At 37.5% G+C, this 18809-nt stretch overlaps 1 protein-coding gene across 2 annotated transcripts in view; it reads left to right on the plus strand.

Moving 5' to 3' along the window:
• sbf2 (SET binding factor 2) overlaps positions 1-18809 on the plus strand; it is a 76398-nt gene that overhangs the window by 12783 nt on the left and 44806 nt on the right. For both annotated transcript variants that reach the window (XM_087793734.1, XM_087793735.1), the window contains exons 3-15: positions 8942-9079; positions 12083-12211; positions 12456-12566; positions 12801-12906; positions 15065-15197; positions 15543-15651; positions 15759-15872; positions 16903-16980; positions 17115-17228; positions 17840-17968; positions 18092-18190; positions 18254-18458; positions 18535-18644. In XM_087793734.1, coding sequence (XP_087649860.1) covers positions 8942-9079; positions 12083-12211; positions 12456-12566; positions 12801-12906; positions 15065-15197; positions 15543-15651; positions 15759-15872; positions 16903-16980; positions 17115-17228; positions 17840-17968; positions 18092-18190; positions 18254-18458; positions 18535-18644 — 1575 coding nt within the window. The remainder of the gene's footprint in view (positions 1-8941; positions 9080-12082; positions 12212-12455; positions 12567-12800; positions 12907-15064; positions 15198-15542; positions 15652-15758; positions 15873-16902; positions 16981-17114; positions 17229-17839; positions 17969-18091; positions 18191-18253; positions 18459-18534; positions 18645-18809) is intronic.

The raw sequence follows: 18809 nt of genomic DNA on the forward strand, positions 1-18809 counted from the left end.
TAGTATCGGCAGAAGAGATCACAGAATAACTTACACAGATTATACATAAAAAAGCTAGTATTGGACAGGTGAAAGTTGCACTTTATCAAGAATAATGTAAAATCTATATCAGTATAAGGACAAGCAAAATTTGCTTGTAGAAGTTGAGTTAAAAACAAACAAACAACACCAGAATAATGATATAAAAGTGCTATTACAAATGGCAACTTGCTCCGAATGTTTCTTTCCATCTTTCTTCTGACATTATTAGCTATTTCAGAAGTGGTTTGAGATTACTGCTCTGCTACTCTCTTGTTATTTAAGGCACTTTAATGAGGTATGAATCATGTGGTGGCCCCCTAGTGGTTTGGCTGACAACTAGGTGAACTCTATAAGATTCCAGTGAAGCTCTATCTAAAATTGTAACAATTTCAGGCGCTTAGGGTTCTTTAATCGTGGAAGCCAAAATCTTGATAAATTGGAAAAATTCTGCAGCTCTACCTTCAGGCTTTAACGCTAAGAATAAATTCAATGTTTTGAAGCCAGGACAAATGATGGGTAACGATTCCAAATGGAACCAATTTTAGGTTTTATTGCTAGTAATCAGATGAAAGGAATACAGATTAAGGAGCTTTTTTTTGTTTCTGTTTCATGTTACATGGAAATCTTTACTTAACATTTGAAAAAAAATTTTGCTGACACTTTCACTGTTTATTATGAGAAGTAAATTTGCAATAAACTCTCTCTTTCCTTCAACTGAGTATCCAAGTATGTCCGATTTTCTTTGATTCTTTGAAAGTATGTATATTTGACTTTGTGAATGGAAAAAAATGCATTGCATTCTTCCCATAACTAATGTGCAACCGATTTCTGTGACATAACACGGTTCCCTTACCGAAGAAAACATTTACCCATATTTACAAAACACAGATTTTGCGAGCGAGTGACAAGAAGATGGTGCGTGTGCAGCCGGACGAGCGAGGAACGCTGCACAAACACATGAAAGGGAAGCTAGCTTGCCAAGCTAATGCAGCTTCACTTGTAAATAAATACTTCAGTGAAATAAAGAATGATGTTGACGTTACATCCCAGAACTGTTGAATACGAAAAAAAAACAACCCTGTTGGACATGCAATAGGATTAGTTTAAGACTTGCCAAAAAAATGTGTTATTCTTCGAAGTTTTCAACATCCTATGCATGCCTGTTCAAGTCCACAGATGACCCGTGAAAAATCGACATCTGAATATTCCTACCACGTGTTAGGTTTGACATTATTTACAGCGCTTTGTCAAAGTGGCCAGTATGATTTGTTGAGGTGTGTGTTCGACATGCTCCACGTGCTCATCGGGTGGACTACAAGCTTTTTGCTCAAAGTGCCAAAGACTGACTGGAGAGCATTGAAGTGAAGATGCAATAAATGCAAATAGATGTTATAAGATGAAGGTAACACGTAGACTTGCAATGAGTCATTTCTTCATCATAATTGAAGTTATTTTACTTTCCTGTTGAAGCTTCATAGTTTAGAATGGGTGTATTCTATTTAGTCATAACTTCTTAGCTAAATTAATCTCTTATGTTTTGTGATTCAAATCAATTTATGCTAAAATATGTTACATTTAACTTGAATAAAAAGAAGGATCACTTCTTACCCGGTTAGTTCTCATGGTATTAATGAATTTACTTAACTTATTACCTTACTTTTAAAAACTGGGCTGCACTTATTTGCCAAAAAATGCATAATAATGAAAATAAAACTGAATTTGTCCGAATCTTATTGATACGGTGGGTGAATACACATCCTCTAATAATTGTATTTAACTGAGAAGCTCGAGGAATATGCTATTAAATCTATGTTTGGCCCGCACTACTGTGTAAGTCCAGGTGGTAATGGTGGTATACTTGGTAAAATATTCTAGATTTAACTACATTTCTGTTATTTTTCCCTTGAAATGATTGAGGTCACCCAGCAGTGCGATGCAAGCTGCACTCAAATATGAAGACATTTCTGGCGGTCGTATCTGGTTTGTAATGAAATCTTTTTGCAAGCTCTCTGCAATGGAAAATCTCCGTTGTTTACGCTCATGCTTGGATTGTACCTCGGTGCGTGCCGGTGATGGTGTGTGTTAGTCGAGATGAAGACAAACGCTCTGTCATCTGTCTAAGGGGTCGAAAACATTTTGCCGTGCCACGCGTTTCAGTGTTGAACTCGAGAGTGAGTCCAAGTCCGCCTCCCGACGAAAAGTATGAAGCTAACTAGTTCCTGCTTTTTCCAATCGGGCAGATACTTAAGATTTCGATTTTGTGGAGTCATGTTTTGGTCAACATTTTCAAATCATTCACCATCTACTATATCGCAGAATCTACCAACATATAATATGATTTGTGGTGAATTTTATTGTGTATTACTCAGTTTCCTCATGGCTTATTTAAGAAGTGATTTTGAATTTAATCCAATCGTTCGCTCTGGTATTAGTCACTTTTGATGTTGTTGATTATCTTTTAATTCCGTTCCATTAATAAGGATTGAAGAAAGCATGATGAAGTCATAAAATGTTTGAAAGAAGGAAAATCAATTCAACATGTTCATTAATTGCCTCGCATGTTTTTTTTTTCTCCTCTGGAATAGAAAAGGAAACATTCTCAATATTACTCCGAGGGGTAAGGTTTGTATGGTTATGGAATTTGACCCGACACGACCAGACTGTAAACATTTGTGTCAGTTCTCCGGTCTAGAACTTTGACTTTTCAACCTCCCCCCCCCCTCCTGTATAGCTCGCTGTAATGAGGAACGTGTCCCACACTTCCAGGAAGGATGCTTGTGGTATTCAGAAAATGTGTTGACTGTCGCTCCGCCTTTTGCGGGAAGATTTTTTACTGATCACTCAACTTTGATTTCATGACTCACTTTTGTCATGATCTCAGCAAAGGTGCAATTATCGAGCTGAACTTAATCTGGCCTCCAAGCAGTTCTTGAGCAAACTTGAAGACCTCCATTGCTCATCTTCAGCAATGCGACATTATTCACTTACAGGCTTTTCCGCCGCCACAGTCGCATTAGTCACATCAGAAGTGTCCTCCATTGTTGCTCGGGTGACACGGCCGCATAACTTGACATGTCGTACGGCACGTCGCTCTCAAAATGTTTGCTAAACTTACGCTAAACATTCGCATTCCAGTTTGCAGGATGCCGTTCCAGCCTGTCAGGGAATGGGATCATGTGTTTGTCAGGAAGATCCACACATGAGTAATCAATGGTCCGTGCGCCAGTAGAGCTAAACAAATCAGGAAACAAGCAGGACTTTCCATGCTGAAAAGCACAATGAGCTAAGCGGGAAATGGGAATACACAGGATGACATGAAGACGGAATGCGCCCATGGAATACACATTTTTTTTCTAATTAAGATTACTCGGCAACACAAGAATGAAAGACAAATGAATGAAGTATGTATTTTATTTAAGTCGGCAAGTAAAGTGCACATTGAAAGTTATTACCTTAAATGAGTTTAAGTTCAATAAAATTTTCTATTACTATAAAATGCATCTTATTACTGAAGGGAATCTTTAGTTCTTTGAGGGTTGAACGTTTGCCTCAAACTTTATTCCATTTTCCTAATGACTGCAAGATAATTTCCGTCTAGTGTTGTTCACTGATTAAACTTGGACTTTATAACATTGTTTAAATGACTCAAACAGCCATTGTTGTGTTTCGAGTGATAAATAACTTTGTCATGAGTTGACTTTTCATCTTCTCTTAAAAGTCCTCCCCACACAGTTGCACCAAATTCCACAATGCTTGTTTTGTTCCGAGAACACTGCAGTGTTTATATGGGTTAATTTATTTACATTTGTGAGAAACGGGGGGTGATTAGCTGCAGGAGACCGAGGCGGTCGAGGAAGCACCTGCTCCAGACTCTGGTCATTGTCGGGTGCTATCTAGTCTGACGCACAACTACCATTGTGCTGATCTACAAGGCCAGGATAACCCTGTTTACACTTTCTTTCATTCCTTCATACGTGTGCTCAGTTTTTTTTTCAATATACAGCATGTTTTTTTTTAAGAGAAGCCTGAAACCCCAAACATAGATTTATCTACAATCTTAAAATATGGCCTTAATTGTCAATAAGTCTAATTTCTAAAAGTCTTCAAAATGTAAACGCATAAGAAAGATTGTATGCTAGTTTCAAACCTATAAAATATGGAAATATTATTTAATCATAGATGCACTTTGCAGGTCTAATTTCACGCGGTTCATGTAGCAACTTCAGAAAGTTTGCTTCGGGCATCACAGGGAAAGTGTAAATTCAATGAGAATTAACTGAACAAGCAACATTTGTCTTAATGGCTGAATGAAGTACCTGGCAATGTATACGAGACATGGTGTCATTTATGTTTTGATATCAGCATGATGAGAGTCAAGGAAAGTTTTCCAGTTCACTTAAAGGAAAAGTTTATTTTGTGGTTAAAAATTTAAACCTTTGGGTTAAATTGAACCAATGAAAATAATATGGTGTGTGTTTTCAATTTTGGACCAATTGTCAAAGTTCTAATGGTAGTTTAAAAAAAAAGAAAGAAATTTAACTCTGCATAAGCTGTAGCAACCCCGTTCACGTACTCTATGAAAAAAAATAAAAAAAGAGTTTGATCAAGAAGTAACACAAGCGATACCACAAACACATTTGTTTTCTGGCCTCCGGGTCACCTTGACCCAGAGATAACACAAGGGTTAAAAAGATGTTTTGATCCGTTGTAAATAGATAATGGACAACTGTCATAATTTAAATAAAAATCGATTTATTGGTGAGAAAATCATTCTTAAAATAACAATACATTTATACTATGTTTTGTATCCATCCTAGGTCATTCATTTAACTTTCTCACCTAGTCTGCTAAGTGCTCGTGACATTTGTCCGTTGCTAATACTGTGACACTAGAATAACAGCAGCTGCGAGGGACAGCTTGTTGTTTCTCGTAGTGCCTTCATTATACCTTGTAGTTCGTCTTTACATGTGCCACATTCACTGGTTTGTTCTGTCACTTATCTACTAGAAGCTCCGAAAATTCATAATGGTTTACTCTGGAAGGCCAGCAGGGCAGCCTCGCCAGATCCCTGTTTAATATATAAGACACTTGACATGATTGTGGAACTCAGTACTTATTAAACGGCTTTGAAAAGACGTTCCTGCTGTCCAAAAACTACAGTGCAGGGACTATGATTAACTTGCTAGCTTAAGCAGGCATGTTTGCACATGAAAGCGCAGATCGTTCCCTTTATCAGAGGTGGTTATGTTGCGAACGTCATCGAGCTGATCCCAAAGCTATTTAGGCTTCAGCTTTGACAGATTCCTATCATGGAGTTGACAATTTATTGGATCGGGAATGTTTAGAAATGACTCCCGTTGTTATGTATTCATTTTACAACCAGAATTTCCCCCAAAACTGGTAAAACCCTAGGAGTTACCACAAATTATGAAAGGGATTTTTCTTTATTTTTTGATGAAGGGTATTTCTTTTCACCCTTGACTGTTTCTTTTCCCTTTATTGCTCACTAGACCTGACAGTTTAATGTCTAACCTTTTATTCAACTCACTTGTGTTTAGACAAAATGACACAATTATATTTTTCTTGCTCATTACATCCCTAATTTGTTTCACGCTGATGTTCAACTGTAATTTCTGGTAAAAAACAAAAGGGAGTACGTGATGTTTTTTTGGACTCGTTACCTGGATACGACTGTAATTCTTGGATCAGTTTGTTATGATTCATTCCGTCGTTTAGTTCAGTGTTTGAGGACTTTCCTGATGGATGATCAGCATATTGGGAGGAAAAAAAATCCGTCCCTGTTTTTTTTTTTTTTGGACTTACACCAGGCAGGTTGGCCCCCGGTGGCTCCTGACCCACCTACATCTGCACTTCGGTCACTTGTTTACCTTCATTAAAGAGACATATCTTTGGCTGTTTCTCTGTTTTAGATTTTGCTGGCGGCTTGGTCTTGGAGATCACAATGGAATTTGTGTTTTCTTAGCTATCATTGATCGCTTACCATCCTGATTGTTTAATTCAGTAAAATGCAATTCAATATAATCTGTTTTCCAAACTATTTAAAGGAAGATCTGAATCTGTTTTCGATTTCAGTCCTAAAATGTGCTCATTCTCACAGATTTGTCATCCAAAATCACAATATGAGTCACAATTTTGAGTGAAAGTTGAGAATTGAAGTAACCTCTTCTATCCACATACCCCAGTCCTTTCAGTTCATAATTCTTTTGGTAATTTGAAATGCCAGAAACGCCTTTGATTTTAACATGCCAGCCCACAAACGCTAGGACTCAAATGTCTTTTGATCAGTTTTAATTCTTAAGACTGTTACTGTACATCACTCTACTTTTGTTGCACCAATGTGTAACTTCACAAAAAGGTGGTCCATGTCTTTTGAAGACACTTTGATGATGGGACTATTTAAAAAACAATTTATGGTAACCTCTCTCCATCGCTTTGGAAACGATGTGGTCAGGTTGTCCATGATGTTGTGAAGAAAGGAAATAGTAGCCAATCATTCCCAGAGTTTAATTTTTAATTTAAAAGATTAAGGACAACCTGACCTCCAACTTTTTAGTTTCATAACACATTTTGCAAAAGCCCATGAGCATAATAATGTCTTATTCCATTCAAGTATATAATAATATTTCTATCATAATAATGCTGTCAAGACTTTAGAGATTACTAGATGTGAGGAAATGTGGATTAGTTTAAGGTCTTAAGGCAAAAATGTCTGGCGTGTGGATCTCTTCCATCCTGCAGTAAGTGAGGGTTTCTTCCTGACGTCTTCCCCGATACACCTCCTCTGACACACCGTCTTTAAAAATAACTGCATCAGTAGCATACTCCCGAAGGTTGGCCGGTCCTGAATGAATGCAGCACCATCCCATCGAGTCTGTGTTGGGGTTGTCCTCGCTGCTTTTATTGCTGCTGTCTCATGCGCTTGATGATGCCTAGCAGGTCAAACTGCAGATCTTGTGTCACTTTGGAATATCACAGTGGAGTGTAAGCAAGGCATCGCTGTAGCACATGACGCGGTACATAAATGCAAAAGCCCTGGGGCAGGACTTTATCCACTTTTACATCAGCAGCAGACTTACCCCGGAGTTCCTTTGTCACTTGACTGTGTTCTAATTTAGGAATCTGTCCTTTCAGCCCTGTGTACGAATGTGTGTGTACAAAATCTTTGTGTCCTGAATGTTGATCCTTGTACCTGTTTAGATTTGAACTCATATTTGAGTGTGTTCTATTTGGTTTCCCCTGACAAATAACCTATACTTACTTACTTACTTATTACTTCCTAACATTGTTCAGTGTGTGTCTCCGCCTGCGTTTAATAATTGTCAGACTCTTAAAGATAATATTAGATTTCTTTTAATAAATGTTCCAACCGTTGACGTCTCAAACCTTTAAAGGCATCGAAAGGAAAAACACCTGCTCCTCCTCCTCCTCCTCCGTCCATAGCAGGTCATTTAATATTACCTTTAGAAGGGATCGTCCACCTTGTGACACTTGCATAAGAATTCAAAGTTGCCCTTTTCATTTCCCAATCATTGTCACGTAGGACATGCTCTGGATGTTTATTTTCTTTAGTCTAAAGCTGACGTCCAGCGTAATTGATGGGTCACATCATAATACTAAATAATTTGCTTGATTAATTTTGTCCAGATAACTCTTTAATAAACTATTAAGATGTCAAAATTACTTATTTGCTCCTTTAAGTAATTTACGGAACTAGAGTGTTTTTTAACGTTCGTTTTTCAATTGTATTGCTGATTTCCTGATTTCCTGTTTTCCACATAACATTTCAAAATTAATTCTCGTAAATTTTGGCAACTTATTACGTAATCTTAGATTTGTAATACTATGTTTTTGTCATCATATGTTGTCAAGGCAGCACTATTCCAAACAAACAATTTTCCTATTATCTGGTAACGGCCAAGGAACAGTCATGTTGCATATTCAAGAATAACATCTGTTTGTTTTTTTCAGCCAATTATTTAATTTAATTCATTTCCCCAAATTTTGAATGGTAGGTGTTTGTATTTTTTATTATCGCATCGTGAGGACTTATAACTATCGTGCTATATTTAATAAACTGGCTATTAACTGATGTGGTTAAGTAACCGCACAAAATCTCTTTCCGTTATTTATTTTACATCTTTTTTTAAAAACACACTTTATAGACAAACACAAACACACCCACAGCCACACAGGATGTCATATCCTCTGTGATCTTCTGAGGTATGCTGTCCCTAAGGTGTTTGTGTCTCTGCTACACAACGTTCAATGGCATAGTTGGAATACTTCGGGACAGTTATCTGCACTTGTCCTTGGTCCTTTTCTGGCTTCATTGTCTACGTGAGCACACTCACAGGCTCATTCACGGCTGTAGTGGTTTGAGAGAGGTTTCCTGCAAACCATTGTGTCACAACTAAACTTTGCGTTCGTAGTCGTCCCAGTGCAACGCTTTGAGGGACAGTAGAACTATTTATAGGCAGACACAGAACTTTGAACTTTAGCCTAAACATAGTAAAACTTGTCAGCGAAACGTTTGAACATTCTCAACGCATGACATAGTTGTCTTCTTTTCTTTTTTTTGTACAGTATTTATCTTTTTGATTTAAGTATATTGAAGTCAAACTGCTAAACTATCCAGTGTTTTTCGAAATCAGATCATAATGTTCTCGATGATGTGCGCAAGATGAAAAATTGTTGCTCAAACCACTGGAGTGAAAATGATTTTAAATACACAAAAACTGGGTCAGAGCAACATTTCTTTTATTTCAACCTGGATTTCTCCACAATGACTTTGGTATCTGTTGTCTTTCTTGACAAGAGACCAAATTAATTAAATGCAATTTCTAATATATGTAAGATAAACACCATTTCATTGTTCTTTAAACATATTTTTCCTCCACAGTTCTGCCAGCCTGGAGGTTGGAGGTTGTCGAGAGAGAGGAAAGCACCAACTTTCTTCACCATTATTCTGACGGATATCGACTCAGACCGACACTACTGCTCGTGCCTCACCTTTTATGAGGCCGAGGTCAATCTACAGGTAAGAAAACTCTTTCTCTTTCATTGTCCTTAACATTTTAGGATAAAACATTTATTTTTGTGATATAATTACTCTCCCAAATATCCAAAACCAAAACGTCTCCCTCCATGTATTGTGTAGGTACATGGTGTTAACCCACGAGGGATAGTCAAAAGAATATTTATAGGCAGGAGAAAAATAAGCGAGGATTGACGGTCCTTGATCTCAACTGTTGTGAACTTCAATAAACATTATTGCTTTAAGTCACAACACATCGTAACCTTATCTCAACTGATATTGTTCAACAAGCCTCTAAACAAAGGTTAAACAGTTTCACTTTAAACTAGTTTGTTGTGTAGAAGCAGCAGATTTGTTTTCACAGCCTTCTGCAGCTCTGGCACATCTCTACGGCACATGTGGACAGATCGCACGTGTTTGTGTGCAATTGAATGAAAAACAAGAATGAATAAGTCGTATGGAATTATATAAAAATATTGAATGGTTGAATTTAACATTTTAAATTGTTGTATTCAATCATCCAATGTCATGATGTCACTGATAAACTCTCATAGAGTCGTAGAGTTATTTGCGATTTCCACATTGACAGCTCAGGTCACACCTACTTTTAAGGTCATCGCAAAGTTGTCTCTGCATCCTCATGACGAGTTTGAGGTCGTTCCTTTTCCTCGTGACCTCAGAAGCCACCGGGGTTATCGCAGTCAGGCAATGGGATGTTTCTTGTTTTTCCTCTTCTTTCCATTTTAAGATCCCCCGTTAGTCTCTTTTTTTTTTAAGCTTTTCCCTTAGGTCTGTCGCAGGGATGTCTTCCAGAACGTTGAGTACACGAGTCGAGAAACAAAGCCCCGTCCACGCCAGCCTAATAAAATTGGAGCGGCTGATGGATGGTGTCATAAAAGAGATGATGGTCATATTACGATTGCCTTGAGCTTTTTTGTGTTTACTGATGAAAACAAGTGTGATTGAAGATCGTATTCATGGCCTCATTCTTGAGACTTGTCTGGCCCTAATTATGTGATTCCAGTGAATGGATTGTTGTCAACAGCACACGGAATACCTCACTAATTGTTTCACTGTGTTGTTCTTTATAGGGGGCCTGAAAACGACTCTTGTCGCTCTGCCCATTGATTTTAACATCACATGTGGAAGGCAGTCGTCAATTACTTTCTTGCTCAATCAATCCAACCCTTTCAAGGTCCATTTTGAAACGCAGTCATGTATGAAAAAATAAATATCGGCACTTAAATAGTTGGAAAAATTCGCTTACTGGAAAACTGTGTATCAACGGGGCCCATCTTTTATCTGTTGTACGTGGAAACTTGAGACGTAAATCACTATGATTACTTGCATTCGGCATTTCTTTTTACTGGGCAGATTTTCCTCATTGCTTCGACAACAGAGGAAGAATTTAGGACAGGGTTCCTCATCAAAGGCTGAAAACATCCGAGAATAACCCCGTCTTTAACATTAACTGGAAATGGGGTAGTTTTGGAAGAAGAAGGTGACAGAGCGATCTCATTACTTGTACCCTGCTGCTGAATACAGATGTGGGAGACCGTTCTCAAGCCTCATTTCAACCATAATCTTCTTACTGGCTGTTTGTCTGGGTTTATTTTTCTGCTACGTGGCAAGTTTTTTGTTTTGTCATTACTTGGATAAAGATTATTTTTCTGGATATTTTCTTTTGCCAGTAAAGTATGAAGTCCCTTTTCTAGATCCCCCTATATTTATATTACCGAATATAACAAAACCATAATTTATGAAATTGCTGTGTACTTACAAAAATCTGAAATTGTTATATCGGGTCCTTTTTCTGTCAAAATGTCTTTGCCCTAATGTGTTACTTTCAATGTAGATCTCTTAATAATATTTTTTATTATTATTTTAAAAAAATATTCGGAAATGTATGTAAAGAAAACTTGACCTCAAATAATTTAGATGACCTTTACTTCTATCATTTTTTTATTTTGTAATATTATTAATCAGAAATACGTATTCATTAACAGATGATTAAGTTTATTTTAAAGCTATATATTCTACAAATTAAATTGCAACACATTAAACAAGGTCAGCCCAAATGTATGCCAGAATGTGTCAATTTTATATATACAGTATATATATATATATTATACCCATCAGTTGTAAACCTATTGTACGTACATTAAAAAAATAAAAAAGGGTTTTCCAATTTAAAATTTAAGCTCAGGATCAATTAAGTGTACTTTTTGTCCTACACATCAGGCTTTGTCACCACGCTACCTCTGACCTCCTGTTCAGCTTTATGATAATATAGAAATCCGACTATATTTGGACTTGTTCACGCTGCGTATTAAAGTCAAACAAACACACATTCCTGAATGCGGGCTATGGCACTAAAGATATACTTGAAACGTGAGGGTGTTTGAACAATCTCTACTATCTCATCTGACATTCTTATCTGCATTATTGGATTCCACAGAGTGTCCAGACAGTCGCAGGAGGAATGTATTTTGTCTAATAATTGGAGTAAATCCTAAGAATAATGGTGAAATGCAACCCCCCATCTGCAGGAATTATTTTCATCCCCTTTTTCTGCGAGCAGAGATACTGAAGCACTTTTGGCATGTTTTCACTGACTAGGGAAATATACCAGACTATGATAAGAGCTTAAGTTCAGATTGAGCACAAGAAGTTGATGCGTCAGTGTCATGATGGAGGATTCACAGGAGCTGGAACCAGTCAGAGCTACAGCTGCTCCTAAAACTGAAGACCTGCTGAGAAGTCCTTGAATTGTTAAATGAAATATTTTAGGTTGCAAATGTGCATCATCACTTTTCTATCTATCTTTTCTGAAAACTTGGTGAATAGTGTTGCTTTAAGTCATCATATTCTTTACAAAGCTTTGATGTAATTTTTGCAATATTTAATCAAAAGGGGCCGAGTTAATGAAATGCAATAAGAAGACAAATGCACTTTGGCGACTGCGATCCTCTTTAAACCTCAGCACTGACATCTGTTTAAATTTAGGGTTCCAAGAATATTGAAGCTGATGAGGATGAAGACGAAGAAGAGGATGGCCTGATCCAACCAGCTCAAGTCTTTGCCCCAAAGAGTCTGATTCTCGTCTCCAGGCTGGATTATCCGGAAATATTCAGGGTAAATGGAAACCGCATGATCAACACCAATTTTAAGAGAATCATGATGATTTATTTTCGTCATGGTTTTTTCGTTGAAATAAGATTTGAATCTTTCTCTCAGATGTGAGACGGTTTTAATGAAAACCTGTGTCCTTGTCAACGAAGACCCTAAAATGTTCTTAAATATTAATCCTGTTTACCATCCAAAAAAGGATTTTATTCTACACATTTATATTCATTTAATATAATGCTCTTCTCTACAGGGATGCTTGGGACTGATCTACACGGTCTACGTCGATAGCCTGTGTTTCCCCCTCGAGGGCTTGGTGTCAAATCTCTTTGCATTTCAAGTTCCAGTTGCAGGTGGATCACAGGTTAGTGCGAACCACTTCAACTCAATGTCCAGATTGGCTTTCAATTGCATGAGCTGGAGAGAGCGTTGATATAATCATTCAAAATTCATGTATCTCAAATGCAAAATAATCTTAATTTCAATGCTTATTAAGTCTTATTAGTTTATTAAGTCGTCATATATATCAGAACATTGTCTTTTTTGATTTCTGTAATTGCTTCCTGACCTTAGCAGTCTTTATTTCCCCCCCCAACAGAAGCTTTTTAGCCTCGGAGCAGGAGACCGCCAGCTCATACAGACGCCACTGAATGACACACTGCCTGTCACAGGAAAGAGTGTTGCGTTGCTCTTCCAGCAGCTAGGTCAGTTCATATCCTCTTCATTTTCCAACACAAGAAGTGTGTTAAATTGACTATATGATGAAGAGTGTGGCTTTTTTTTATATTTACATCTGTTGTGTGTGTGGTTTTTCAATTTGCTGCATCGTTGCTTAACCAAGCGTTGGTCAAGATGTGATTTACAGCCTTTTATTTGCTGTGTTTGCTTCTTCATTCTTCAGCGTCTTATAGATGCACGTGTCTGAAAAGATTAACAATAGCTGATTTATGATTTATTATCTTTGCAAATGGCCCCTTCACTTTTTTTTAAAAGAGTGCAGCTGTTGCATTTGAGATCGTGAAAACCTTTGACAAGAAATGAAAGCTTTTCGCTTGGGGTGAAATATAATCAGATCAATTTTGATTTGCAGTGGAACATTGGCTCTATCCGAGTTTCATTTGATGAGAGGAATTTGCTTCAAAACAGATTTGATGTTATTTCTTGTGTGAATTAACACCATCCTTTGTTTATTTGGATGGACTACACAAGGGGGTCCATGCACGATACTCATACAATAACAGTCATGTGGAAGTCAGCTGTTTGCAATGATTTGAGCAGCGGAGACTAAACAGATAATTCCTGACGTAAATCGTCACCTCACTTGAGGAGCGTATGTTGGAATGAAATGAAAGGTTTTTATTTTCAATTTGTGAAAAACCTTGAGTTTGATCATTTGGAGAGTAACATTTCAAAAGAAAAAAACATTTATTTAAAGTGTTGATTATTCCTGTTATGGCTACACCGCATGCAGCATCTTCTTTTGTCCAGTAGTTGATGCGTGGTATCCATCTGGTTTAGTTCATATACTTTTTCCACTTCAGGTTAATCATGACAGGAGAGCAGGTACGATTGATCAGCTCTTGCCCATAGAAGGTGTAGTGATTTCCAAAACAACACCAGTCACAAGAGAAGAATGTGTGCTAAACATGTCACGCGGCACAGGAAGTACATCCCCCGGGGGATTTGAGATAAAACTGGCTATCACCAGTTTTGCTGTTTATTGTTTGTTGCCTTTGTTTTTCCTTGGTTGTTGTCCAGGACTGTAGCGTTTGAATCACGGATTCGGAAATGTGTAACTGCTTCCGTGAGACATGTAAACACCTGAGCGATGGGATATGATGCCTCGGTGTTAGGAAATTATTCAGAACAACTCCAGAATAGCGAATCAAATTTTTAAGTTATTTCATCCTAAATCCATTGTTGTGTCTTCTTGAAGAGCGACGATCACCCACCTGTCTGATGGTTACTCATGTCTGTCTGCCAGTGTTTCTCCATCTTTATCACTCGTGTGTGTGATTAATGGATTTGTCAGTAGCTTGATAGGAAACAACAACAACAGGAACTGTGAACTCTGAATTCTTCATGGTTGTCTCATTGGTGGTTAACATGTAATTTGGCGCCAGGATGTCAGCATCATGGTTTTACGAAAAAAAACTAGTCGGAGGTGATTCATTATTTTTTAAAACCAGCCCAACTTTAATACACAAAATGTAATTTTGGGGACTTAAAATGTATTTTTGGCGTCTGGGTCACTTAGACTGCTACAGTTTTATGTTTATAGTTGAAACTAAGATAGTAGGGATGTGAGAAAACATTGATATACCGTTATATCGCAATATTTCTTTCAACGATACTCGATATCGATATTCAACAGCAATGCGTTTTTGTAAGTTTGCTTTCAATTTATATATTTTCTTTGTTGTTGTTCTTTCAAATAATATTTTTTACAAATATTTTTCTACTTTCATTGTTTATATTTCAATAGGGTGTCTATAAAAAATACATTGATTTATTTTTCAATCTTTTCTTTAATTTATCATGCAAAATTTACAAATATAAAATACAAAATATACAAACTTGCAAACATTCACATGGTTTGTTCATTTTTGTGCAAACATTTTTGTTTGTTTTGTTTTTGTCAAGAGGATACAGTTGAATCCAGCTGCTTTTAAACATAACAATAAACATCCCTAACCAATTTTTGTGCAGCAGTCACCATGTAAAAGCTCTTTGACTTTTTCTATGTAATTAATCTTTTCTTTTTTTAAGTTGTGGATTGAGTCGGTTTCAAGAGTTTCTCATAAAGCAACAAGTAAACATTGTTTTCACTCGACTTGACTTGACTTTTTCTATCCAATCCAGGAATCCAAAATGTGCTGAGCCTGTTTTGTGCAGTTCTCACTGAGCACAAAGTTTTATTCCACTCCACCAGCTACCAAAGGCTTGGAGAAGCTTGTCGTGCCCTGGAGGCTCTTATGTTTCCCCTCAAATACAGGTAAGTTTGTCTGTTGCCTGAGGGATCAATAAAGTTTTACCTTACCTTACCTTATTTAGGCCAGTGAATTATTACATTCCAATTCTTTTCCACATACCAACTTTGATTGTATTTTATTGACATAGTTCAATTTTTTGCTTTGTAATCAGAAATATTATAATATAAATATAAATTGCCTTTAAAAACACTAGAAGCTCCCATTTTTAAATTGTTGTCACTTTTTTTATGTAAGTCCTTGTCTTTACTATTGTAATTTTTGGTTGACACAAATCTTTTATCAGATCAGAATGATGTGTTACTGATCTCCATAATAAACATTGCTTTTGTTGATGTGTGTGTGTTCAGTTATCCGTACATCCCCATTCTACCATCGAGGCTCCTCGAGGTGTTGAGCTCCCCGACCCCCTTCATCATTGGGGTGCACTCCATGTTTCAGACAGAATTCCAAGATCTGGTGAGTCCTTAAGCAAGACATTTATATTAAGGACAATTATCCGTCTATTTGTTATTCTGTTCATTTTTACACATCAGTCAAACGGCCTTGTTGTGTCTCCCCAACAGTTAGATGTAATTATTGCAGACCTGGATGGTGGAACAATCAAAATCCCCGAGTGCATCCACTTGTCGCTGCTGCCTGAACCTCTGCTTCATCAAACTCAAACTGCTCTGTCTTCGGTAAGTGATCTCAGTTCTCTCACCTGAGGCAGGTTTCAACCTCTAAACCCCCCCAAAAGAAACTACATTAGATCAGCTAAGAAACTACATTCGTTTGAAAGAAAAATACATTGTCGCTTGTTAAATTAATGTTGAACTAAAATATCCAGCTCAAGTTCTGTTTGAGTTTTAACAAATCATGCATCTTAAGAAAGTTAAACAAAATGATTTAAATGTCGGTGGAGCCGCATAAGTTACTCAATAAAAATGTTAATAAATATTACACACTGCATATGGCTCCGGAGCAGTGAGTTGCTCACTCCTTGCCTCCTTGCCAAGAGGGTATGTTTCTGTAGCTGTTCAAATATTTACCAAACACTTTTGAAACATACTCAAATACAGGGTCTTATTCATCAATTTCCCAAAGGAATTTCCCCAACAGATTAACAAAGTAATATTTAATCTAATCGTATGACAGACTGTTAGAAGAAAGTAGATCAGGGGTCCCCTGGGACCAGCTTACTGTCGCATATGAATATAATATATATAATCATTCAATAAAATATAGATTTTGAGTTTACAGGTTTATATTTTGAGTAAACTTTGAATGAAATCAGAATCTTGACATGTCGAGAGTCACAGTGACTCATGTTGCTTCAGAGAAAATACCATATGTTGTCAAAAAAACACATTTCAGACAGCAATAATAATACGAAAATAAATTATATAAATGTGTTTTTCTTTCTGTGTGGCCCAGTAACACATCTCTCACAGACCAATACTGGTCCCCACTGAGGTAGAGAGGAAGAACCATTTAGCAACTTTTTCTATATCTGGTCTATATTAAAACAATTAAACACTGAAGATTTGATTCAATTTAAATTTATTTAAAGTGACTTATCATAACAAAGTTATCTCAAGTTACTTTACAGTTTAAATAAGACTATATTGGAGAAAAGAAAAAGAAGCATGAACGAAGTTGTTACTCTTTCCTCACTTAGATGTTAATAACATTTTAATGTTAAAAACAGTCATTCGATCATTGTTTTAGGTCCTGAACCCAGACCTGGAAATAGCAGATAACGCGTTCCCTCCTCTCCGGACTGCACCCTCTAACCTCAAGTTGTTGGTGAGTCGCCATACATTGCTACTTTGAGTTTATTCAAGTTTAATATTCAACATTTTTCTCATTGCATTATAAAATTGGAGCACAGATGTTTAATGAATTGATCTTGACTGTGTCTTGGGGGAACGATGTTCCAGGACAAAGAGGCGAGAGCCGTCTTCCTACGACTGTTTGCACAACTCTTCCAAGGCTACAGGTCATGTCTGCAACTCATTCGCATCCACACTGAACCTGTTATCCACTTCCACAAGGCAAGTTACCTCCGTAATAAAAGTCTCAATCTGGTGTTTCGAAAAGTTAAGTGATAAAATCCTTCTGCATATGCGTTTGTGTTTAGTTGTATAAGCTCCACATTTTTTCATAATACGTTGTTATTTTCTACTCCGAATCCTCTAACCTCGAGCAAAGCCACCAGGACACCATATGAAAAGTATCAGGTTCACATCTCGGTTTTGTGCCAGGGTTTTTGTTTGTTCTTGTCTGTGTTGTCTCTCTGGTAACCCCTCATCTTCGTAGTACCCCACATGGATTCTATTATTGCCGAACGCTCCGTTTGTACGGCAGGAATTCCAACATGGCGAAGGCCTGAATGAACCCTCGTGTCGTCCTGTCCTCCACAAGACAATGATTATAAATGGATAAAAGAATTTTAAAACTCTTTGATGAGGTCGGCTCATTTATTTGCTCATATAGAGGATATCATTGTCTGAAGGTCCCCTGCAGAGAGGGCTGGACATGTTGTTATTACGCTCCAAAAATAGCTTTGATGACTGCAATGTATTGTATAATAAATCCCTAAATCAACATTCGATGGCTTGAATCTATCTGCGGCTAATACTCCTCTACACTTGACATTTTCCAGACTGCCTTTCTCGGCCAGCGAGGCCTCATTGAGAATGACTTCCTGACTAAAGTTTTGGATGGCATGGCCTTCGCCGGCTTCGTCTCCGAAAGAGGTCCGCCTTACAGAGCCTGCGATCTCTTTGATGAGGTACTGCACCAGAAAATGTCACACAACAACTCCCACGTTGTAATTTCAACACATAACTAAAGATGTTCATGTTAAAAATACTTTGTTTATTAATTAACGACTTTCTTCTCCCTCTAATGAAAGCTGGTGGCCTTAGACATTGAGAGCTTTCGTGAAGAAGATGTCAACCCTGCGAAGCTACACAAGCGGATTAGGAACCTATCAGAGCAGCTTTACCGAAACGTAAGTTAATTAAATAAATGTTCTCGAATCTGTCGTGAATCTAATTGTGGTGTCGCTCTGTAGGAAAATCCAAATCCCCACATGGCATTCCAGAAAGTGCCTCGACCGTCTGAAGGATCCCACATGCGGGTGCACCTGGTTCCCTTTCCCCAGCTAGACGATGACAAGGTGGAGAGTCTCATACAGGAGGCTGTGACGAAGCACAGCGCTGCCCCTTCTACTTTGAGATTCGTCAAGAAATGCGTGGTCCCTGCTGGACCACCTGTCGGTACGTCTGAGATGATACCGCCAAATTCTGTTTCACATGGTTCTTAATTTAGTCCCTTCTCTCCCCCATAATCAAGTGTCCATCATGGGGAAGACTTGCTCGGTATTTAACAGCGCTCGAAGGCTGGAGGTGGTGAGGAGTTGCATCTCCTTCATCTTTGAGTACAAAACCTTGGAGACTGAAAAGGTAAACTTCAATACTTTTTCGTTCCATAGATACAAAAGAATTCCTTGGACATGACGCTCTGTTTGACCTTAACTTAATAGTCAGCAAGTGATATTTTCTGACTATCTTTTAATAATCTATAATCTTAAAAGATCTTGAAACATATAATAATTAAATGTTTTGACA

This window comes from Callionymus lyra, chromosome 6 (genome assembly GCF_982586985.1).
Source record: "Callionymus lyra chromosome 6, fCalLyr1.hap1.1, whole genome shotgun sequence".
NCBI classification, from domain to species: domain Eukaryota; kingdom Metazoa; phylum Chordata; class Actinopteri; order Syngnathiformes; family Callionymidae; genus Callionymus; species Callionymus lyra.